The sequence below is a fragment of the Neospora caninum genome, chromosome XII (assembly GCF_000208865.1).
Source record: "Neospora caninum Liverpool complete genome, chromosome XII".
NCBI classification, from domain to species: domain Eukaryota; phylum Apicomplexa; class Conoidasida; order Eucoccidiorida; family Sarcocystidae; genus Neospora; species Neospora caninum.
The window spans coordinates 2,225,656-2,249,120 of record NC_018398.1 but is presented as its reverse complement, the minus strand read 5'-3'; the positions used below and the strand labels follow the sequence as shown (position 1 = coordinate 2,249,120).

Here is a 23,465-nt window from a genome sequence, read left to right as displayed (position 1 = left end):
GGAAAGACCTTCGAGGTTTCGCGCCGAGAGAAAGGAACGCAAAGACCCGTTTCTCGCCACAGCGGGAATCTGTACGCACTGCGGCATCCGTGGCAGGTTTCGGGGAGACGAAAAAGAGAATGCAGCGGAAGAAGAGACAGAGGGGAGTGACGAAGAAGAGCGACGCGAGCAGCGAGACACAGGGGACTCACTGAAGGCAGAAGACGCGGGGGAGACTGAGGAGAGATACGAAAGAGATAGAGAAGAGAGACGAGAAAAACGAGCGGACGCGCTGGTGATACGTCGAGACGTGACGCGAGAGACAGACGAGATGCTCTGTGTCGCCTGAGCAGAAGCGAACGAAGGGAGAGAAGCAGGGACCGAAGACTTGGACGATGAAAGACACCGGCGGAGAGAAGCGAGCGCAGGCAAGGCTGCTGCAGAAACCAAAGAGAGGCAGGGAGAAGAAGACGGCGAAGACGAAGGCGGATTCAGTGCTGCCGGACGTCCTACGTGAGTTCTCTCACAAAGAGAGAGTGCGAGAGGAGACGAAAAGTCGAGTCGGCTGTTCCTCAGTTTCTCCCGAACTCGCAGCCCCAACAGAGGGGGAAACAGTGCACGGCACGTCGACGTCTGCATGCTGTCACGAAGAAGACCACGTGGGTCAGAGACAAAAGAGGGAACTATTCAAAAGACGAAGAAAGCAAACAACCCACAGACGACGAAGGGAAAAGGAGCGGACCACCGCGAGCCGACCCAAATACAGGAAGAAGACGTGTCACGCCGGTCACAGGTTTTCGCAGTGTTATCGTTGGAAGACCACGTTAGGGAAAGACAAGCCGCTTCTTTGACCAATTGGTCTCGCTTCATTCGGATAAAGGTGACACAGAGCTACCGGCTTCTCTCTCGCACTCTAGAGCAGCACATGTACACCCGGTGGCTTTTCTCTCTCTCGCTCCACCGTTGTGACGAGACTGTTCGTGGTCCTCTTTTCTTTCTTTCGCTCCTTGTTCCCGTTTCTTCTTCCCGACAAGCGCACCTCGAAGAAGAGAACGAAAGAGGAAACAGCGAGAGGAAGCGAAACTTCAGACTGCAACCTTCAACCGAGACATCGAGTCAATCTCGATCCTGCTACTTTGTCTTCTATCTCCCGTCAGGTGTACATACACCGGAGCTGTCGGGGTCCTGGCTGCCCGTTTGCTTCGGTCAGCGTAAAACGGGAAAGAAACGGAAAAAACTGAGAACGGGCACAAAGAAAAACTCAAATAATGCATGCTGTGTCGAAATCTGCCTCGCCATGGGAGCGTCGCGATTGCTTTCTCCCAGAGTGCATGCACAGAAAAATCCCCGACAGCGAGGACGTACAGCGAGACTGGGTAGTCTCGGTTCCTCTTGTCCTTTTCGCCTCGTTCCACTTTTTCGCGACCTCTTCTGTCTCCACTGCCTTCGTGCGTGCATTCCTTCTGCACGCACGTGTTTCCTCGGTCTCTTCCTCTCTACCTTCTCCCGCCACTCTTCCTGTCCTCCCGTGTCCGTTCTGAAGCAAGATGAGACCTGCCGGCGCTCCGAGCAAGTCCTGCTTGTCGTCCTGCTCTGAACAACACGAGTCGCTGTTTCTTGGCCGCTTCGCTCGCTGACGCCTTGCTTTTCTTTTCTGTGAAGGCTCTGTTCGCAATTCCATCTGTCTTCCCAGGGTGTCCCCAGACTCGCAGGCCGGCGCGTCGCTTTATTCTCGGCGGTTTCGTTCTCCATTTTCTCTCTGAACAGCCGAGACGGGAGCCTCGACTCTTTTGCCTCACACCCGCTTCTGTCTCATTCGGGGACCATCCTAGAGCTACGACCGCCTTCTGCAGTTCAGCTGTCTCCCTGAACTGTCGTTCTTCCTCGGACTCGGTTTGGATCGGGCAACACGACAAATGCTCGTCTCCTCTTGAGTGTTTTCAACTTTTCCTTCAAAAAAAATGGAGGGAGACAACGCCGCCGCAACGGCGACCAGCGCCTCGGCGTATTCTGCGCCGGGCGTTTTCGCGTCTCCACCGCAGGTGTCTCTTGCGGCCAATTACCCTTCCTCGCCCTCGGTTTCCCCAGCCCCGGCCTTCTCTCCTCTTTCCCCCTCTTCCGACAACGGCGGATGTGCAGATTCTCGCCGTCTCTCCGTCTTTTCTCCCGTTTCTTCTGCGGGCTGTTCGACTTCGTCTCCCTCTCTCCCTCCGCCAGCCGCCGCTTCTCTGTCTCCCGTTCCTCCCTCTTATTCCCCCAGTTTTCCTTCCTCTCTTCCTCCTCCCTCTGTCTCTTCTCTGCCTGCGGCTTCCCGTCCCGGAGATCCGCCGGAGGGCCCAGACCACGTGAATGCGAAGCGACGACTGCCTCTTGACCCCGCGTCGCAATCTCCTGCGTCCTCGCCGTCTTTCGCTGCTCGCCCCGAAGACGCGAATGAGGATCCAGGCGATACCAATCGGGCCTGGCCGTCTCCTAAGCGGCGTCTGCTGTCTGGGGTGTCGGTGAAAGACGAGATCCGAGACGTCTCTGACGAAGGTCGGCCTCTCCTGCAGGAAGGCCGGCCGGGGGTCAACGGCCCCGCCAGCGGGAGACCGCCGAGGTGTCCAGACGCGTCAGATGCCAGGCAGGCAGGAGACGTGCCCGAACCTGGGCTTCCGGTTTCCGACACCACGAGGGAAGCGAGCGGCCGATCGAGTGGTCTTGGTTCGGCGGTTTCTTCACATGACCCTCTCGAGGGCCAGGCGAGTTTTCTCTCTGCTTCGAACAGCATGGAGAACGACGGAGACGGCGTGCAGTCGGCTGCAGTTCTCGAAGCTCCAGAACACACAGAGGCGAGCGGAGCGCGACAGGGAGGAGACAGTTGCCGAGAGGCCTCGCCAGATGGACAACCGGGCGTGAGTCCCGAGGCTGGTCGGGAGAGCCTCAGTCCTGGGGCGAATGGCGAGAAGCACGAAGGCGAGAAAGAAGCGAAGCAAGAGTGGGCATGCGGAAGCCCACACAGTGAACAGGACGTGGACGCCGAGGAGGAAAGGGCAAACGATGAAGACGAAGCAAGTGAACAGCGGAACGCAGACACGGGGTTCGCGCTTCAAGACTTCTACGATTTCTCGGAAGACAGTAAGTTCATCGCGCTTCTTGTCTCTCACAGCGTAGGCCTTGCCTCCGCGTGACGCTTCTGCCCCACATGCACACCTTTCACAGTCTCTTCGCATGCGTTTGCACGCTCTCACACAAGCCCATTTTCCGAAATACGCATGTAGGTTCAAATTTTTGTCGAGAAACTCCCTTTGGACCGATGCCATTCTGACTAGCTGCATTCGCGGAATTACGCGTCGGAGTATGCCCAGAGCTGTGCTCCGCCCATGTGTCAAAATGCAGAGAGAAAGGAACCCTTCGCCTAGATCGTTTCCTCGCCCCCGCGTCAACCCAAACCCTTACGCAACGTAAAGGGTCCTCCCCCTATGTACACTCATATACTTTCAGATATATACGTAGACATATATACATGTAGACAAATTTCACATGGACACATTTCACACGGCGATAGGCTCACCGTCCCTACGGTGGTGCGTTGAGGGATTGCCCTTCCGTTTTGCAGGCTTCCCTTCTCCCTGTCGGTTGCTGGTGTTGCGGGACGGTGTGTGCTCACTCGTGTCATATTCCCTTCTTTGTGTGCCGCGGAGGTTGCTCTTATCCTTTGCGTGTCGACGCATCCACTCGCGCGTTGAGGCTGTTTCTCATCTTTTGTCTTCCTGGCGGGCCTTTCCGGGTTCCCCCGACCGCTCGCCCTGTGTCTGCCTTGCTCTCGTCAGTTGCGGCGTTAATGGGCGTCTTCGTCGGACCCCAGATCGAAGCGATTGAGGCCGAAGCGGTCGCAGAGACTGTTCGGCTCTGTCTGGGATTCATTGACGACGCGGTAAGCAGCGAGAAGAAGAGACAGCCGAACAGAGAGGATCGTCCCCTCCTCTCTGAGGCTCAAAGGGCGGAAGGTGCAACGCGCAGTGTAGAGGATGAGACAAGCCGACGAGAAAGTCCGCCTGCGTTCAGGACCTGGGACCAGGAAGCAAAGAAAAGACTGAGCGACAGGACGCAAAGAAAAGACTGAGCGACAGGACGCAAAGAAAAGACTGAGGGACAGGAAGCAAAGAAAAGACTGAGCGACAGGACGCAAAGAAAAGACTGAGGGACAGGAAGCAAAGAAAAGACTGGAGAAAAAGATGGACAGAGAAGGCCACTGCGTCTCTTACACCGGGACGAGGCAGCTAGGGGGCGAAGGGGGCAAAGATGACAGACGAAAAGGAAGCGGAAGTGAAAGGAATATGGGAGCGTTCAAAGCGGCAAACACCCTCGCACGCGCATTCTCTCAACTGGGGAAACACAGACAAAATGTTTCACACCCTTCCGTAACCACGTGCACAGGCAGATGGCCCTACACATCTATACGCACACTATATGTTCTCGGCGTTCGATAGGTGGATATCACAGTACATATATATATATATATATATATATGGATGTGTATAGATGTAGGTAACTTTTTTTCTCCTGATAAACCGTTTCAGATCGGAGTATCTATTGCGTGAATGGGGATTGGCGGTTTTTTTGCTCTTCCAGGTCGCCCGCGGACTGTTTGTTGCGTCGACGCTCAACTCGGGGCTGCACCCGCCGGCTTTGCTTCCGCGTCCGTCTGCCGCGGCGACCTCTCCAGGGAGACAGGCGTCTCCTAGCCAGAGGGCTGTTGCGTCCCCTGCACTGGTGTGGGGTTCGACATCTCCGACACGGCTGGGGACGCCTGGGTCACCTTCTGCCTCGGGTGCCTCGCCCTCGGGGTCTTGTGGGGATCGGAGCGAAGGGTGCATGCTTCTCGCCGAGCACTTCATTCTCGCCTTCTGCAACACGAGTCAGCGAAAGTACCAGAGATGTCGGCAGGTCCTCGAGACCCACCGCCAGATCCAGAGTCTACTTACGGCCTACGACGACACCTTGATTTCGTCTGTGAATCCGATCTACCACCCGGCAACTCTCGCGTCTTCGCTCCCTGCGAGCCGGTCTCCGCTGGGAGGCGAGGCAGGCCCAGGGACCGATCCGGAATCGACTCCAGCGGTGCACTCTGGCGCCGCCAGCAAGGGTGGGAAGGGAAGGGCTGGAGACGGAAAGAAGGAGGCTACCGCGAACGCCAAGGGCACTTCCCCAGCTGCTAGCCACGTACAGCTACCCGGGGGCGAAAGCACGGAAGAAGAACCGAGCACGGCCTGGTCAGGCGGCGACGTAGCGCGAGCGTGAGAAGGCGAAGGGGTCCCGGAATGTGCGGGAAAAAGAGAGCCAAGGTGGGAGAGAAGAAACGACCAGGACATCCTGGAAGCTTGAACGGCCGCGAGACAAAGAGCGCTGAGTGGAGAATACGAGGAACAGAGAGACGTGCGAAGCGGCGATCCCCGATGTCCCATCCGTGAAAGGCGTAGCTTATATGTATTTGTCTAGGGTGTACATACACATACACAGGTTAGTGAGAGACGTCCTCAGGTACATCCGCAGGCAACTGGTGTGATGCAGCTGCGTGTGACTCATTTGTCAAACTCGGTAGGTGTAAGCGGCACGCGGCTACACACTCTCACACGTGTATATATCTATATAATATTTGAACAGAAGTATATACATGTGCAGATGTATGTGTATATGTGCGGCGAGCCTGGAGGTGTCGCGAGTAGAAATGTCTGCAGAGAAGAGCGTCGAGGCGACTGGAGAGAGGGCGAGGCACGGGGAAAAGATGGCGTTGGAGAGTCACTCCAACTATTTGTTTCCTGGGGACTGCGAGTAAATGTGTACACGCAAAACTCGGGAGTGTGTCTTCATTGGCATGGGAAAAGGCAAAATAGAAGGGGACGTTTCGAACGGCGGCCCTGCATGGATTCTAGCCTGAATGGTGATGGTTTAACACAGTGTACGTTTGGAGGTTTTCTCCCCTTTTGGGGACATGTACGGTCGAACGCGATCGTCTGATGGTCTCAGACTCTTGCAGTCTGTTTCGAATTTCTTTTTGTTTGAGGGCCATTCCTTAAAGAACATTTGAGCTTGGGAACATCTCTGGAGCCTGCAGCAGTCGGTGATTCTTAGGGGATGGACGCATTTCGTTGTTGTGTCACACTGAGCGCCACTGCCACGGCAAAAGGAATCTCGAGCATGGAATGAGACGAATGAAAGCAACAAATGAATCGACGAGGCTTTTCACCAATGCCAGAATGGGGGTCTGGGCTACTTGGATGACACGACAGTACTATCGAACTTTTTCTGCCTGGAATGTCCGGGTTTACCAGATCCAAAGTTCTCGTGTGTGAGCAGAACGCAGTTAAGATGATTCCTCCTGTAGAAGTAGAAAAAACTGGCCGCCATGCTTCAATATAATGAAAATGGGTTGTTCGAGATATGCTGGACAAGGCTGAATCTGGTGCTCTTCCCGCGGCAGTCATGAAATGCACAATACAACACACAGAACACACGAAAAAAGGGGGGAATGAAAAGGAGCAAAGAGCCAGAAGCTGAAAGGCGGGCACGCACCTGGCGAAAACGGGGGACGGGCGTTAGGCATCGTTTTATCGGTGCAGCCAGGAAACTAGTCGAAGCCGTAACTCTGAACGTGGAAATCCCCATGCTGGTCAGAGACGGCACAATCGCGTACGCGAATTAGCGTCGACACACATTCATGAGCATACAAATGCGTCATGGGTTTGGGATGCGGTACACGTAATGCATATACGCAAAGAATTTGTTGTATAATTTCTTCCGGCATGGGCCCAACCCTGGAGATGTGCATACGGTGCGCACTTCTTCGTGTACAGGTGTCAGGAAACGCCTGTTTCGTGTCCTTTGGAATTCTGGCCGTCTCCCTGGAAATCCTGGGGCATGTCCTCGTAGATCCTAGTACCTTAGTGCCATTCCTTACAGATAAGCATATCTCTTTTTCCATTGGCAGACTGTACAGGCGTCTTCACGAACCTCGACATATGCATATGTACACCCGCATATGGGGTTCCGTTGGTGATCACGTCGAGTTTATTTCAACTCTAGAATGCCGACCTCGCTCCGCCGATCTACCGAGCCTTGACTTATCGATTGCACGGGGTTCCGTCTATATTTTTTAAGGCTAGAAAGCGTGCTGATGAATCCCCAGGCTCCTATGCCCGAAAGTGAGGCATCGCGGAACCAAACCGTGGACGACATCGAGGCTCAGCGTATTTTAGGAGGGCTTCTGCCTGCTTTAGTCCAGGTGTTGTTTCTTCCCTGAGCGCCCGATTTTTTCCTTGTCTCATGGGTCTGTGAAAGGAAAGTCTGTCGTGGTCTGTTAGAGAGTCTGGTTTACTCTCAGCCTTGGTTTCATAGTGTGTGCCCCGCTCCAACCCAGAAAAACCGAACTGAGACTTGGAGATTCAACTGAATTTCTCAAAGAGGTAGTGGATCTGTCTCTTGTGTCTTGCACCGATTGTCAGGCACCTCAGGAATGGCTATCCAAGCACACTGGGGTGATTTCACTTGCTACAAACGTTCCAGGACGGGTACCAGCGTAGAGTTCCGGTGAAAATAGTGACAAAATCATCAGCATGTTGCTCGCATTAAACTCATCGCGCTCCAGAAACGAAAGGGATTTGCCGTCTGTCGAGAACTTGGCAATCAAAATGACTCTCGACCAAGACGGCGGCCATACCCGCAGAAGGCGTTCGAACAACCGTAGCACTTTTCCGGTTGTTTGTTCCGAGGAGCGCCATGAAGGGTTCTCGCAGGAAATGGAGAGCCAGGCGTTCCACAGCACTGGAAGACAGGTAAGTCAGTGTGTTGTGTAAGTAGGAAACTGAGATCGCGTAGAGTTCCTGCAGAAAAGAGTTTTGTTGTGTGTTGCGGCGTGAGAAGGCAAGGAACCTCGCGTCATATCTATCTGTATTCTTTGGCAAAGTGTCCCTGCGGACAAAGCTTGATTGCGAGAATGAAAGAAATGGAAGCTCCATGCCGCCCCACCGCAGAAAAGTCGTTCTTTGCGACAAATCACTCGTAGAGAAGCGACTTTCTCTTATGAAAGGAAACACTGAGCAATTCCCCTGCCTTACCTTGCGAGCGCCGCGAAAGGTTTTGTCTTTTCTAGGTTTTCCCTACGTAAAGAACAGACTCGAGAGTTCTCACACACCGAGAAAGCGCAAGCTGTGGATCGTGAGAAGACGCGTCCCAGGAATCGTAACGTTGTGAGACGAAAGTGGAGGGACGGGCATTTTGATATGAATCCACCCAAGAAGCAGCGTTTTCCTTTCCTTTCGGTACTAGGCCAACGGCGAAAAACGCCTGGTGCTAAATCCGGCGGCCAAGAGAACTCTGATCGACGGCCTGGTATAGAGGCGGCACCGTTAAAAACCTGAGAATCGTGTTGGAGGTTTCCGTTCTTCAGGCAGAAGACCTCCGTTTCTCACGAGCTAGAAAGCCGCATGCTCAGATCACTTTTGGAGCAAGAGCACGTTCACTTGTGTCGAGTTTCCCTCTCTAATTCCTCTGATCGAGGCACGACGCCTCGGTATCCCACAGTGTCCCTCGAACGCGTTCCAGGGATCCCCGAAACTACGACACAATCTGGGGAGTTCTCTCTCGGAGCTGTCTCTTCCCCATTTGATGACTGATGCCCCGTTTATCTTTGTTGTTTGGCGCTTGACGGTAAGTCAAACGCGTCATATTTCCGGACCTGCGGAGCTCGTTGTCGCTCACAGTCGCCGCGTCTTTTGACGACAACCCGCTGCTTGGTTTCTGCCGTATCGTACTTTGACGTTGCGTCCATGCACACACAAACCCAGAATTCACAAGCTCTGTTCCTTCCGCTCAAGTGTACGGCATCGCCGCCGCCCCACCGCCAAGGGTTATTTCTCCGTTCCCGCCTTGTTTCCACACACGATAGCGGTGGGCGGTCTCGCTCTCAAGTCTGCCGATGAAACGATCCCTCTCTTTCAAAGCCCTGAGTTGACACGTGTAGTCGACCGCTCTCGTTCGGCGCCTCGGCCCATTCCTCGAAACGAATGGCCACGAGACGCCCTCTCTGCACGATCTGTCGTTTCGGTGTTGCGCCTCCTCTCCAGTCCACTGTCCTTCCGTAGAAAGGGACTCTCGTTCCAAAGAGGGAGCACTTGCGCACGTTTGTCACTGCATCAACACGTTGTTCGTTTGCTGCTGTTTTCTCATAACGGAGCCACTGGAGGTTCTCGCCCCCAAGCAAGACAGCCGCGGGGGGGATGCCCGCAACTCCGAGGAAAGCAGTCAGCTCTTCAAAACTTGAGATCTGCTCTGGCCGCAACAAAGTGCGCGTGTGCGGGTCTCCGTCCCCTGAGCGTGTTCCGATTCTGTGCGTCGGTTCCTAAGGAAAAAGGAAGAAATGAACAGCGAGCGAAGGATGGCACTGGACGGGAACAACAGGTCTAGGGCGGGCTCGCCCGGAGATGTTGCGACGAGGAGCAGAGGCTCAAGAATTGTCCAGCGCGAAACCAGTGGTTTCCTAGAGAGCGAGGAAACACGTTTTGAGCCGCTTCGTTTTCTTCAAAGCCACGGCGTGGACTTTCCGCGGCGCGCAAACTCGTGCGTCCTGGACGCGGATTCATTCGTCTTTGTGTCTGGGAGGCAAGTCGTCGTGCACCGGTTTTTGACCGGTAAACAGCCCCTGAAGAAAACGGGATCCAGCTCGACGCCCGAAGCCGCGCCACATGGCGAAGGCTCCGATTACGCGGCAACGTTCTCAGCTGGACCTCTCAGGAAAAAGCCGATTTTTTTGGACGCCATCGTTCCCGACGAAACGGAAGCGACGCCCTGGATCAACAGCCCGCCGACGGACGATGAAGAACCAAAGGTGAAGAGAAATGGAGAGTCAGACTTTGCAGCCGAGCGAAAGAGTCGAAGGACTTCGAGCTCGGCAAACGTGGATCCGGCCTTGGCATCGTCGACGGATCAAAACTCCTTCGTGTTGCATTATGCTTCTGGAGAAAATGGGGAAGGCGGGGTCTCAGCCCTCGCAGTTGATACCTACCATCAACTGCTGGCGGTTTGCGAGTGGAACAAATCTGCGCCACCCTGTAAGCTTCCTCAGAAACCTGCGTTTTGTCGCGATGTTCGAAGGCAAGGAGGCACAGCAATCGGCATGACGTCATCAAGGTGGAACCATACGCATTTATACATATCGATACATATATGTTCCACTTATTTGTTCCACTTACTCATATTTCTAGAGCTCCGGTGTACTGACTCGCCTTTAACGCAAACGAGGTTAAACCACCGATGTGTTGTCCCCTGAAAGGATTGGTTTCCAAGTTTCGTAAAGAAACCTATTTCGGCCTTTCGTATAGACGATTCAGTTTCAGCGAAAATAGTTAACGCGTGGCACTCGCATGCAACTAAACGGCGGGCAGTGTTTAAAGGCATCGAAAGGTACATACATTGCACGAAAAAATGGAAATACACCTATTTGAGTCGTTTATTCATGTATCCTCTCGGCGTAACACATTGGGTGTTTACAGGAAACTCTGAGGGCTGGGCGTTCTACTTTTTAAATTTAAATTTTCTGCAGCAATTCATATCTACTGCACGCGGACATACAAATATCTTCGGAGCCTGCGAGGCGGCAGCTCGACGGGATACAGCTGCGCCGCCTTCCGAGGATGCGAGTGTTTCCAGAGTGTGTCTGTTGACTCAGAGGCTGGAGAGCAATCAGGTAGAGAAAGCAAACGACAGATCAGTCTTTCAACCTCCGGGCTTTCTGTTCAGACACGCTTTGGGGTGTCACCACCGCAGAACTGCTGTCTACACGTATTCGCACATCTAAACACATACGTATTGTGTGAAGGTCGAGAGGCCATGGATCAGTCAGAGTTTCCACCTTCAAGCAGAGCAAACCGTAACTATCCGTGGTTTTAGAGACGCCCTGCCCCGGTGCTTCTTCTTCTTGTCTTGTCCCAGTTCGCCTCTTTCGTCTCCTGTCTCCTTCTGGGGTCCTGTCGTTCTTCGCCCTCTGTCCCCGCTCCCGTTTGCTTCTTCTTTCGCTTTCTTTGCCACCTTGTGTGCTTGCTTCCTCTCCTCGAGCGTCTCGTTGTCTTTTCTGGGGCACTCTCTTTCATTTCTCTCGTCCGTCTCCGTTGCGGTCTCTCTCAGAAGAAGGCACATCGCGAGAAAAAAAGACAAGTCAGCGCCAGTCTTCTGTCGGGGCGTTCTCTCTCGGCGAACCGCCGATCCCGTCGCCTCCGTCCTTCAATTCACCGGCCAAGCAAGCCGGAGAAACAGGAGCAGAGGCCAGCCACCACACGCAAGAAGTGAGCTCTGGAGACTTCACACACTCAGTTGACAGGCGAAATCCCTCATCACCAGACGAAGACGCAATCCTCTCCATCACCCCCGCCTCAGCTTCTTCTCCTTCGGATGCTGCTCCCTCTCTTGGTGCAAGTACGCGGAAAGAGGAAGCGTCGCAGATGAGTTTGAGCTCCTCCGTTTTGTTGGCTTCCGTCGGTTGCGCCCCGGACTTCTATCTCACACTGTGGGATGTTGAGCAAGGTGCGGCTCTGCTGCGATTCAAAGCAAGTGCTCAGGAGGTCTACACAGTTAAATGGTAAGTCACGGTTGACGCCGTGCGGGTGTCCCCTTTTCGTCGGGGTTTCGACTCCCGCAAGTCCTCCCGCCCTTTCCTGCCTTTTCCCGCGAGTAGTCGCGTTCGCATATACTGCGGTTGCGTCCATTGTTTCGCGATCAAAAATGGAGATCCGACCAGCCCCGGCCCTATCGATCGACACTCCGAGAGAAAGGCGTCCGACGAAAATCACGTTCCCCTCGTTCAATCGACCTCTCCCCGGCAACGACTCGCCGTCTTTCCTCTCATTTCTACGCTGTCCTTCCAGTCTCGCTTTCTCTGCCTTGCTCGTCTCTCCAGGCACTCGCCCCATTCGCGTTTCCCTTTAAGATCTCTCTCCTGTTTGCCTTATCTCTCGCCCTGTTTTTCTTATCTCCCTTGTTCCGCCGCTCCTCTCCGGTTTGACTGTCTCCCTAGGTCCTCCCTCTTCCCCTTCCAGTTGACCACATCCGGCGCTCGTCACGTAAAGCTCTGGAACGTCGCCAAGACTTTCACCGGTTTGAAATTGCAGGTAATCCGTCGGGCGTCGGCCCGGGTGTCGCGCCGCGCCCCTGAGGTCCCGACAGGCGACGACTCGCATGCTTCTGGGGCCGGCGACGGAGACAAGATCTGAATTACAAACGCCGTGCTTACACACACACATACAGACTGGTACAGCCCCACAAGAACATTGATATACATACATGTAGATGCATATATGTGTATGAAGCGTTCGATGGAGAGTCAGCTGAAGAATTTTGCGGGAATTTCTATTTCCTTCATCCATCTGCGCAAAGTTTTGTGCACTCGACCATATACAAAGGCAAGACAGATAAAGACAAATTTGCCTTCTGAGAATCTATCTTCGCACTGTTCAGTTGTACACTATCCCAAAATGAATCGTTGCACGGTGTGTACCTAATTGACCCTTCAGTTTAAGCGGAACTTTAGTTTATCGGGACGAGGGCAATGGCCAGCCCGTGCGGGCATCGACTTCTCTTCACGCGTCTCTCTGCGGCCCTCGACCGTTCCATCTCCCGAAATCCATTCGCCTCTTTACTTACTTGTGCACATCGTTTTGCACATAGAACCGTATTCGAATAGCCTCAGAGTATATCAGAAATATATACGCCAGTATATCCTTGTTTACAGCTGTCTACATCGGTCTGCCCCTAAGTATACCGATATCTATGCGTGTATCTCTCTCTATATCTCTCCACATCTCTCTGTTTCTATCTCAGTCTCTATGCCTCTCTATCGCTCCATCTGTGTCTCTATAGGCATGTATCTTTACTTACGTCTGTATCCCTGGTTGCTGGCTTGCTGGGGGCATGGAGATGTTTTAAGTCTCGCAAGTTCTGTCGAGTTCGGCGTTTCGCCTGGGTTCTCTCTTCAGGGCCAAGCCTGCAAATTCGGAGCCGTCGAGCTCTCCGATGTTCAGGGCTTCGTCGACTTGGCAGATGGATGGCTGCTCGCAGGCTCCGAGTACGGCCAGCTGCTCGTCTGGGAAGTGAGAACAACGCGTTGGAAGAAGCTGGGAGAGAGACCAGCCAAAGGTGTCTCTGCGAGAGAACAGAGAATCCTACAGGAGGTTCTGGGGAAGTTTCCAGCACTGCACCGATACCAACCCACAGCGCGCACGTGTCGAGGGGCTCGACGGGGAAATGCCAGAGACCGATCGCTGCCAACAAAAAGCGTCCGTTCGCCTCCCAGGATCGTCCCTTCTTCATTTTTTGGCTGCTTGTTTTCCCTGTGCCTCGCATCCTCGATTCTCTTGTCCTTTTCCACTTGGCCCCGCACGTCCCCGTTCCTGCTCCCCTCGTGGCGGCCCCCTTTGTCAGGGCCCCACTTTCTGTTTGTCTCCTCTCCCGCCCACTCTGCTTTCGTTTTTCTCTGTTTGGTCTTTGCGGCATCCGCAGGGGTGTCTCCTCAAGGCCGAGGTGAAGCAGGCCGTGGCGACTGTTGTCTCCAGCGTGGACGCGCCGTCTGAGAAGGCTGGGCGAGATGAGAGCGGCGAGCCTGCGTCGCCGGCGGCTGTGTCTTCGCCTGGAGGCCTGCCTGGAAGCCTGTTCAGCTCCGCTGCTTCGTCAGCGTCTGGGCCAAGCCCCGCGGAAAAGACGCCTCTCTGGCCCTCGAGCAGAAAAAGGCAGTCGGTGGCGCGCGAAGAGAAGCCGAACTGGGGAGGCGACCGTGGACGCCGAGCGTCTTCCAAGTTCAACGCCGTCGCCGTTGCAGGAGACGGGCGGCGAGGCAGCAGAAAGACGAGTCTCCTGAGCTCTGCGCCGGGGCTCGGTCCGGGGCATCTCGGAAACGGCGCGGAGGGGCGCGAGAAAGACGGATGGCGAGAACCACAAATCGAAAGGGAAGTGGTCTTTAAAGGCGTCAGCTGCCATGCCGGCCCCATATGCAGTGTTTTCAAAGACCCCAAAGACCCAGACAAAATCGTCTCTGCAGGACACGACGGACATATCAAATGGTAAAATCACGGCCACGCAGCCACCACAAGAGCGCCTAAGAAAAATGCCTACGTGTCTATACATATATATATATATATATATATATAAATATGTATATAAGCACATACACATTTATGCATATGTTAATGTGCCTACGTATATGTTACATGATTTAGATGCAGGTGCGTACACAAAACGATTCGAGGCCGCTTGTGTGGTCGCATTGACGGATGCACACCACAGAGACCATGATTTGCCAACATACTTTCATACAAGAGCGCCTCTGTTTTGTGGAGATTGGTTTCCAACGCACAACGCCGCTGTCTTTCGGCCTGGGGTTTTCTGCTGTCGCAAATTGCACAGGAGAGAGGGACAGTCTGCACGCGTAGAAAACCAGAGACTGCAGCGCGATACGGCAGGGAACTGGACACTCGAAGTTGCCGCGTGTTTTTGTCTGTGCGACTTCCTCAGGTGGTCTCTGGAAGCCATCCTCACTGCGGCAGAAGGGGTGGACGCGCACAAGCTCGAGGCGGCTGTGCCTCTTCTCCGATGGGTCAGCCTTCCCGACGGCCGGGGCATCCGACACATTGCAGTGAAGGCGCCTTGTCCCTCTCCACATGCCAAGTGAGAAGGGGGAAACCAGCGAGGGTACTCAACGCGCATCCCGGCTGTATCGCGTGTTCGGCCTCAGGGCCCGTGGTCCTCTGTGGATCCTGTGCCTTCTGGCCGTTTGAGGTCATACGCGCATACGCGTCGCGAGACGGAAAGTGTCGCTGATTAGCCGTCCTCAGTCGGGGGGGCAGCGTCTCACAGGAAGACCCGAGTACCCAGTTCGATGTACAGGTGACTGTAGTCATCCCGTATTCGGTCTGTGCCCTCTTGACGTCTCAGTATACGCGACAGTTTTGTGTTGCGGGAGTGACAAAACACGGCGGAAAGTTGCAGACGATTGAGAGCGGCTGCGCAGCCCAAACCCCGCGAAGACGATGTCTCCGCGCTGGCTTCGGCGAAATGTCGCGGCGGTCTGCTGGGGGTCAGCGGGCTGCGGGAGAGGGGCGGCTGGGGACTACAGAGGAAGGGCCGAACTTGCGAGAGGGGAGACGGCTGCGAAAGCGGCGAAAGCAAATCTGGGCTACGAGTCGCACCATAGTATACGTCAAGTTCCGGTAAAGGCGAGATCGAAGCAGGGGGAGAGGCGAGAACGGGGAAGAGAGCGAAAGAGAGAGAGAAAAAGAGAGAAAGGGAGAGAGAGGAAGAAAAGTGACAGGACCAGAGAGGAAGAACAGAAAAGATGCGAGAGGAAGAAAGGAGACAAACGAGAGAAGAGATAAAGCCATGAGGTGGTAGCGGCGTTGGAGTCGGGCTCCTAGGCCCGAGTGTGCATAGGCACATACGTGGGAGGTTCGATGGCCTTGCCGGCTGCGAAATCAACTGTGTTCTGCATGCGATGCGCGTTCACGTTTGCCACGTCCCTAGTTCGTCTGCGCCCGCAAACTGGCTGATCGAGGACCTCGCGGGCGCCTTCTGGAGCTACAACCCGGTCACAAACGCCCTCGTGATGGTACGAAACACACGGACACAGGTTGAATCGAAGGGGGCCATCTGCCAGCAGAGATTGCCAGGCTGTGCCTTAGACGGACACCCCTTTCCTTGCTCGTAGAGACAAACAGATCAGCAAGGGGAGGCAGGCGAGTGAATCCGAGTCACCGAGTAAAGAGGACACGTCGGGGAGACATTGATAGAACATAAATCACACCAGTCGATATACATATACATAGATATAAATATCTAGATATAAATATATATATATATATTTATTTTTATGTACATGCGCATGCGTATGCATCTTCCTGTATATACACGTACGCGTGCATGTGCGTATGTGCACCACGCTTTGCTCCCCCACAAGAGATCATGCATTCGGTGATCAAACAGAAGGTCGATTCCAGTGTATACGCCGAAGTCTGTATAGTTTAAAAGACGCGTTGCGAAATACTTTTGGTTTCCCTGCTCCACGCCGTCGCCTCCCCATTTCTTGCCTTGTGTGCTCAGCTCCTCGACCTGCATGCCGCAGACATCGTCGGCGTCGCCCCTCTTGTCTCTTCCTTCGCCGACCTTAACGCTGAAGCTCTCGCCACAAGCTCGTCATCGTCTTCCTCTCTTTCTTCTAGTCCCGCTGGAATTTTCCCGGAGAGACAACACGCGAAAGGGCTGCGTCTCGCGCACGAGGCGTTACTGGCGACGGCAGGCGCAGACGGCAGCATCCGCGTTTGGCGCGACGCGCGGAAAAGCCTACCGGCTGTTTCGAGGTAACCTGAACAAATGGAAACCGCCGCAATACTTCTCTCGGAACTCCTGGGTTCCGGGGAGACATGCGAGACTGTGCCGGAGCACAGGACGGCCCAGCGAATACCAACTGAAGAAGAAGTTCTCTGCGCGAGTTCTACCGAGACGGGGTGTGTGCCGGAAGCAAACACACACGCTCAGGTGGCAGTTTCCCCCAGAGAAGGACACATGGCGGAAGGAAAAATGGGTTTTACGGCGACGCCAATGTTCTCTCTTGCTCTCTCGACAATGTGTCGATCATGTCGAGGGCGCTCTCTGTGCCGTCGCCATTCCTTGTCGCCTCTGTCCATCCTTGGGTAGGAGACGCCCCTCGGAGTTATATCTTCTTTCTCTCCCCCCCACGTCTTGTCACGGTCGCGTTTCCTCGTTTCCACGGTTCTTCCTTTTCTCCCTTTTCCTTTTCCGCTTGTTGTCCCTCGTCCGCTTATGAACTCGGCTTCTTCGCAGCCCGTCTCGCCTTTCTGTGGATCCTACGTCTTTCGGGGTTTGATAGCAACACTCCTCGCAGAACCAATTCACCTCCAGCTCGGCAGCGGACTTGCTTCATCTCTCACGTTCATCCCCGTTTCGCTCTTTCAGGCGATGGGATGCGGCGTTCACCGCCCTTCTCTGTCTCCCGTCGCGTCCACACCGCCTCTGCTGCCCTCCGCACAACACTTCTTCTCCGTCCTCTTCGCCTCGTTTTTCTTTGACTCCTTCTCTGGACGGATCGTCGCCTGCCGGGTGCGAGGGTGTTTCCGCGTCATCTCCACCTCCGCGAAAGGACCGCGTCGACGCGTGGGTCGCCACTGGCTCGGCGGACGGCGTCTTCAGAGTGCTGGGGGTCTCTGCCGAGGCGATCTCAGTCGTCTACGCCATTAAAACTCATGCAGCGGAGATTCGGGCTCTCGCATGCAGTCCAGACGGTAAACAGAAGCGAAGGGACAGAGCGGGGCGCTCGCGCGGCGCTGGGCGCTGGCAACGGTCCGCGAGAAGGACACGCCCCAGACTGGGCCACCGGCGTTTATCACTCTCCTTAGTGGAAACTCATGCATTTGCGCGACACACAAACATTCTCAGCTGTTTCTTGCGTCACACAGAGGCCTGTGTCGCGTCGAGACACCCGTGGCAACGCCCTGAGTTCTTCTGTTGCCTCCGCGTCCAGGTCGCGGAGAGCGTCTGAGTCCAGTACTGTCTCCTGTGTTTGCTCTCGCCGGGAATGTTCCGCTTAGGTTGCGGAATTGCCGCACTCGGCTCAGACGACGTCGTCGTTCTCCTTGAGTGCGACGGCGAACGGCCGGTGACTGCATTTGGAGAAGAAAATCAGGAGACAAAATCAGGGGACGGAGTCCGTGCAGACGGCCCAGGACGGAGGCGCGAGGGGCGCGGCGAGCCTCGCGGGCGAGCAGGGGACAGCGGAGGAGACGGAGAAAACGTTGGCAGATCGGCGAGGGGTTGCGGGGAGTCCTCGTCTCCTGCCACAACGGCAGAGCTGGAGGCGACGAGCGCGCCGTATCGAGTTGTCGGGTACACGCAGGCGCCTGAAAAGGTGCAAGAGATCCTCTGGAGCGACGGGGAACAGATCCTTCTCGTCGGGGAGACTACTGTGCTACAGATTTTTCTGTGGCGAGAGGGCGGGAAGGTGAAAGCGACAGGCGACACGGGAGAGGCAAGGCGCCCTGAGAGGACAGCAGACAGCAGAGACGGCGCTGAGAAGAGACCTCACTGCGAAACGATCCGCCAGCTCCGCACGCCAGTCGTGAGGTGAGTGGTGAACGTGTCCAAGTCAAATTCAGGGACTTGGAAAACATCAAGAAGTCAGCGAAACCGAAAAGAATGCGAAAAGGCGCCGTCCATCGCGCATTCTCGCTCTCAGAAAGAGATCGCGGCTCCCCGGCTGATCCGCGTTCTCCTGGGCTTTTGTCGCTCCGTTGAACACCGAGTGATGGGGGTTCGTCGATGTCCCTACGTCGACGGTTTGTAGATGCGTTCGAGCGTTTTCATGGATGCGTGCAAACGCGTCGGCCACGACATTTCTCCCACATTCAGAACCCAACGTCTACTTTGGCACGCAACAGCCCACAGGGCTGCATGTGGATATATATTTTCTTCGAGTTGTAGACATATACACATATATATTATGCATATAGGTATGTCAGTATGGTAAAGAGAATACCCTCCCTGGTAGCACTGTGTGATTTGTTTTTCGCTCAGACGGGTTGTTGTTTCTCTGCCGCCTTCTTTGCTTCGTCGCCTCCACCGCACGAGAGTCCTTCTCTCTTCTTCAGCCTCTTCAAGTTCACGTCGAGGTGCCGACACCCGCGCAGAGCGGATTCTCGGTGAACCAGAGCGAAACAGTGACTCTGAAAGCTCCAGCAGTGAGGACGAAGACGCTGAACTGTCGCCCGCTGGCGCCTGCCTCAGCGGTGCGGAACGTCGGAAGGAAAACGGTGCCCAGGGCCGGTCGTCGTGCTTGCCTTTCGCGATCACTGCGACTGCGCTTCTTCTTGCTGCGCCCGGCGATACAGACTATTCGCGTTCTCTTGGCGAGACGCGCGACGAATCTCGCATGCGCGCTTCAGACAGCGGCCGCTCTCGCAGCGATGCCAGTCAGTCTGCGGAGGAGTCAAGTCGCGGCACGGAGGGGAGACCGAGCACCGTCGTTGAGGCGGGAACCGAACAGGACAAGCAAGCGCTTGTGTCGCACAGGCATTTGTCTCCCTTGGGGGAGCGTGCATTCACGTCGATGTACGTCGTCGGTACCGGCGCGCTCTTTGGGTTTCTGTGGCGGGTGGTCGTGGGCGAGGAGTGCTCGAATTCGCGAGAACGCCCCGCTGAAGCGTTGCCGGTGAGTGCACACAGAGCCGCAGCGGAGCCGGCGAGGGTCGGGCCCCGCCTGGAGGAAGAAAGACCTAGCGTGCGCCGCCCATGGACGCGGGGAACTGGCGAGGCTCCAGAGAAAAGGGGCGACCGGAGGGAGACAGACAGTGACAGTGGGGAAGTCGCGTCGGGCCCAAAAGAGGCGGAGCCTTTGAGCCTCGCTCCGGTCGCAAATCTCCTCGGCCTCTTCAGCCAGGCAGCCTGCCGCCCGTTTCAGAGAGGAGGAGAAAGAGAAGATGGACGACGGAAACGTCGAGCGGTGTGTGGCGAGATTTCCACGCCGAGCTCTGGCCTGGCGCGAAGCAGGCCTCCGTCGCCGAAGGGGACTGGATCAGAAAGCCGAGGTCGAGACGGCCTCGAGACACCTGCGAAGAAAGGCGGTGCGGCGTCAGGTGGAATGAAGCCGCCCTGCAGAGGAGGGAAGCCGTTCAAGGCGCGAGAGGAAGACAACGACACAGAAGACACTCCGATTGTCGCGGTCCTGAAAAAAGTGCCCGACCAGGATCTTCTTCTCCTCGGCCTCACTGACGGACGCATCGGAATTGTTCACCTCCGCTTTCTCCAGATTTGCTTCGTGGTAAGGCGGCCGAGTCCGGCATTTCGAACACCAACCTCGGCAACCGATTCATCGCTTTGTTTGCTGTTGTGCCGCGTATCTCGAGCGCGGTGCTCTTGACACTTCCTTTCTTCTGCGTGTCCCCATGAGTCTGTGTCTGCTGCGTATCAGTTTCTCGGTTCTCCGCCCGTCTGAATGCGCAGGCCATGGCCAAAACGTGCCCGCCTTTTGCGCCCGGAGTCGCGTGGTTTTGCTCTGTGCGTTCCCGTTTTCCCCTGTCAGCTTCGCTCCCTTCTTCGGTTGCGTCTCCCTGTGTGGCTCACCTTCCAGGTTCCCGCATTCGACTGTCAATTCGGAGCTGTAAAGACGCTCACGACAGCTCCGCTTCATCCACCGATGGAAGAGTACCAGGCGGCAGTCGCTCGCGCGCTCGCGGCAGGAGACTGTGCAGCTCGAGCAAGGCAACGCGCTGCGGAAGCCGCGGAGCAAGCAGGGGCAGCAGCCGCGCACGCTGAAGCAGTGAAGAACCTGGACTTGCCGGAGGCGGCGAAGGCGGCGAAGGCAGCTGCGTCGCGACGCGACGCCGCAGAGGCCACAGACAGCGCTGAGGGAGCTGTACGTACACTGGAAACGCACGCGGCAGCTGTGAGGGCCTACGAGGCTCAACTGCTCTTGCTGGCAGGGTCCGAAGGTGGGACATGGGCGAAGTTTGTCGTAAACGGAGCGGCACTGGCGCGCGCCGCCGAGGCCGAGCACGCCAAGCTAACAGAGAAGGTGAGGGAGAAGGTGGAGAGGAAGAGAAAGCGAAGAGCAGAGAGAGAAGAGAAGGAAAAGGCGTTTGCTCAGCAAGCGGAAGAAGGGGGCGTTGGAGGGGAAGATCTGCCAGCACAGGCAAACGAGAAAGACGTCGATGACAAAGACGATGGTGAAGACGCCGCGGTTACAGGGGACTCTACGCGTCACGGGCGACCAGGAACGACAGCCAAGTAAGCCTTTTCAAACCTTAGAGGCACAACCGCGAGCGGGTGTCCGGATTTTCGGTGGATCCACTCTCGCGTGGCTCGCCGCCGTGGCGATCACGCTCTTCAGCGCTTTGCTGCGTTGCGCGTTTTCCGCCAGGTTTTCCACAGATCTTTCTTGTAGCTGGTGCGTGGACGCGATCGTCTTTCCCCGTGGACTTCGGCGAGCTGCCGAACTCGCGGCGACGCGAAAAGCAAAAACGCTTCTCTTTCCTCGCCGTTCTCCTTTTTTATCCGCCGGTGCCGGCGAGCCAGAAGTCCCTGGACACCCAGCAGCGCCCGGCGAACGAGCGCTTGGAGCAGTTCCGATGTCACGAGCGCAGTCAGAAGACGAAAAAAGGGCGGCAGCCAGTGCGAGAGAGGACGAAGGCTGCAAAGAAGAAGGAGCGGCAGCAGTGGCGGAGAACACAGACAGAGGGGACGCGAAGGAGGCCGAGGAAGCAGAAACGAACCAGCCGCAGTTCGCTGCGTCTCGCCTTGCGGAAGACGGAACCGGAAGCGATGTGCGAACGTTCGAGGGTGTATGTAAACCTCTTCCTCACAGCGAGAGGGATTCCCCTGCACGGCCTCCACGGTCTTCGGCCTCGTTCGCGTCAGTGGCCGGGACGCACACATCGCCTTCGCTGGCCGTCTGGGATGCTGTGAAGGGGGCCGAGGAAAGAGACAAGTTTCTGCGGCAGACTGCGGCCGAGGCCTCGCTGGAAGCAGTCGCAGATGTGGAGAAAGCGGAAGCTGAAGTCGACGCAGCCCTCGCGAAACGCCGAGAGGAAGAGGAAGCGAGGCGAAATCAGGAACGGCAGCAGGCACAGCGAAACGACGGTTGGAAAGACGTGACGGACTCCGCGGCACTGTCCCTCCAGGTGCGCGAGAGGAGCGTTTCGTGGAAAGAGGGTCCGCGGCAGGAAGCGTCGTGGGAGAAGGAGAGAACTCACAGCAGGAAACCACGCATATGCTCACAGATATCCCGATATGTCTTAGGTTGTGATGCGCACGAAATACTAGGGTGGTGCACGTGTCTTGGATTTCAACCGGCGTGTGGTGAAGCGATACACAGAGAGAGGTTATGACGAAGAGATGTCTGCCTACCAGTGCGACTCAAATCTGGGACTCTTTTGTGGATCAGTATGCATGCATAGGTGCGTGTGCATATGCACGTGCTGATGCATGTGAGTATGCATGCTCATCCCGTGAGGGCTTCTAGACGGGCACTGCGGGGCTCAGCTCGTTCTGTTCGTTTCGCGAGAAGCGCGAGTCCTTTCCTTGAGGGGGTTTTCCTTGGAGCTGCGTGCAGGCTCTGTCATTCCGGACACTTTCTTGCATGCGACCGTGGGCGGGAGTCTCAGGAGTGCGTACTCTGGGCGAGGCCGAGCCTCTGGTCCGCCGAGCGAGAACGCGAGGTTCAGAGCTTCATTGCCACCGGTCGCGTTGTGGTCCTTTCTCTCTCCGGTTCGCTTTCGGCGATTGTACAGCAACTCGAGGCTCACCTGGAACAGGAACGAAACTTGAGAGAGGCGGAGCAGAAGAAAGCGCAGATGCAAGAGAGGATTGGCGAGTTGAGGAGGCAATACGCTGTACGTACACAGTGCGAGGCATACTGCTGTCCCCCCAGACAACCCTCTGTTTGCGCTCAACAGGCCCCAGATTCGCGCTCTGGCGCCACAGTTCCTCATGTCTATTAACGTACACTTGCACGCATTCATTTTTCTTCAGAAATAACGAAGGTATCTACAGGCCTATGCCACAAATACACAGTCGCATATATGCATATATATATATATATATATATATATTGATGGAGAGAGACACAGAGACAGAGCAAAGAGATTGCGAAAGATAGGTAGAGCGATTTGGTTGGAGAGATAGATGCATGGACTGGTGTAAATGTACAGATACATATAGATATATAGATGTGAGGAAAGAGCGAGATTGACGGGCAGGTAGATACATCGACGGACATCAATATATATATATATATATATATATATATACATATATGTATCTATATATGTTCATGGTGGGGTGTGCTCGGGGACTATGCAAACTGTTGTATCATTCGGCCCTTGAACCTAGAGGTCGCATTTCTGTCTAAATGAAGTGCAAATAGAATTAGATGCACAGGCACTTCTAAGACGCATGTTCTGATTACCTTTGGATCACTGCTTACCTGCAAGGCGCTGTGGGAGAAAAGGAAGCGCCTTCCTCTTCCACCTGTCGAAGTTCATGATGAAGGAATGTTAGCCGATCCCTGCTTTCTCAAGGCATACAAGGAAAAACTGTCAAATGCCTTGGAAGCTGAGGGGGAACAACGAACTTCGCAACTCAGAGTTGAAGCCCTCGGTCTCAGAAAACTTGTGGTACGGAGCGGAAGAGAAAGCATGTAGAGCTGCACAGCAAATACCCCTTGCAATATCGCAAAAATCCAACACATGCATATATATGTATATATATATATATATTTGTAGCTGCGTGTATATGCCCTTATGGAGAGGTAGCAAAGTGAGACGTTAAAGTGAGAACAGCTATTGTCTCTTCGGAAGACTATATGGGAGAACGGATACAACTATATATATGTATACACAGATATCGGCAAAGCAGCAGGCATATATATATATATATATATATATATATATATATATATATGC

The 23,465-nt window shown here is 55.1% G+C and overlaps 2 protein-coding genes across 2 annotated transcripts; both read left to right on the top strand.

Annotated features, from left to right (window-relative positions):
* Window positions 1-1,940: 1,940 nt before the first annotated feature.
* On the top strand, window positions 1,941-5,262 carry NCLIV_063010 (conserved hypothetical protein; the record flags this gene model as incomplete). The annotated part of the gene is made up of 3 exons (XM_003885852.1): window positions 1,941-3,096; window positions 3,792-3,895; window positions 4,594-5,262. 3 exons carry the CDS (start codon window positions 1,941-1,943, stop codon window positions 5,260-5,262), a joined length of 1,929 nt encoding a protein of 642 aa, XP_003885901.1.
* Window positions 5,263-9,376: 4,114 nt separating this feature from the next.
* On the top strand, window positions 9,377-21,890 carry NCLIV_063000 (Coiled-coil protein, related; the record flags this gene model as incomplete). Its single annotated transcript, XM_003885851.1, has 15 exons — window positions 9,377-9,844; window positions 9,867-10,067; window position 10,221; window positions 11,140-11,590; window positions 12,026-12,119; window positions 12,984-13,097; window positions 13,507-14,063; window positions 14,515-14,667; window positions 15,520-15,604; window positions 16,096-16,352; window positions 16,969-17,294; window positions 17,601-18,132; window positions 18,583-19,825; window positions 20,135-20,790; window positions 20,924-21,890. The coding sequence occupies 15 exons, from the start codon at window positions 9,377-9,379 to the stop codon at window positions 21,888-21,890; spliced, it is 6,105 nt and encodes a 2,034-aa protein (XP_003885900.1).
* Between the last annotated feature and the right edge of the window lie 1,575 nt (window positions 21,891-23,465).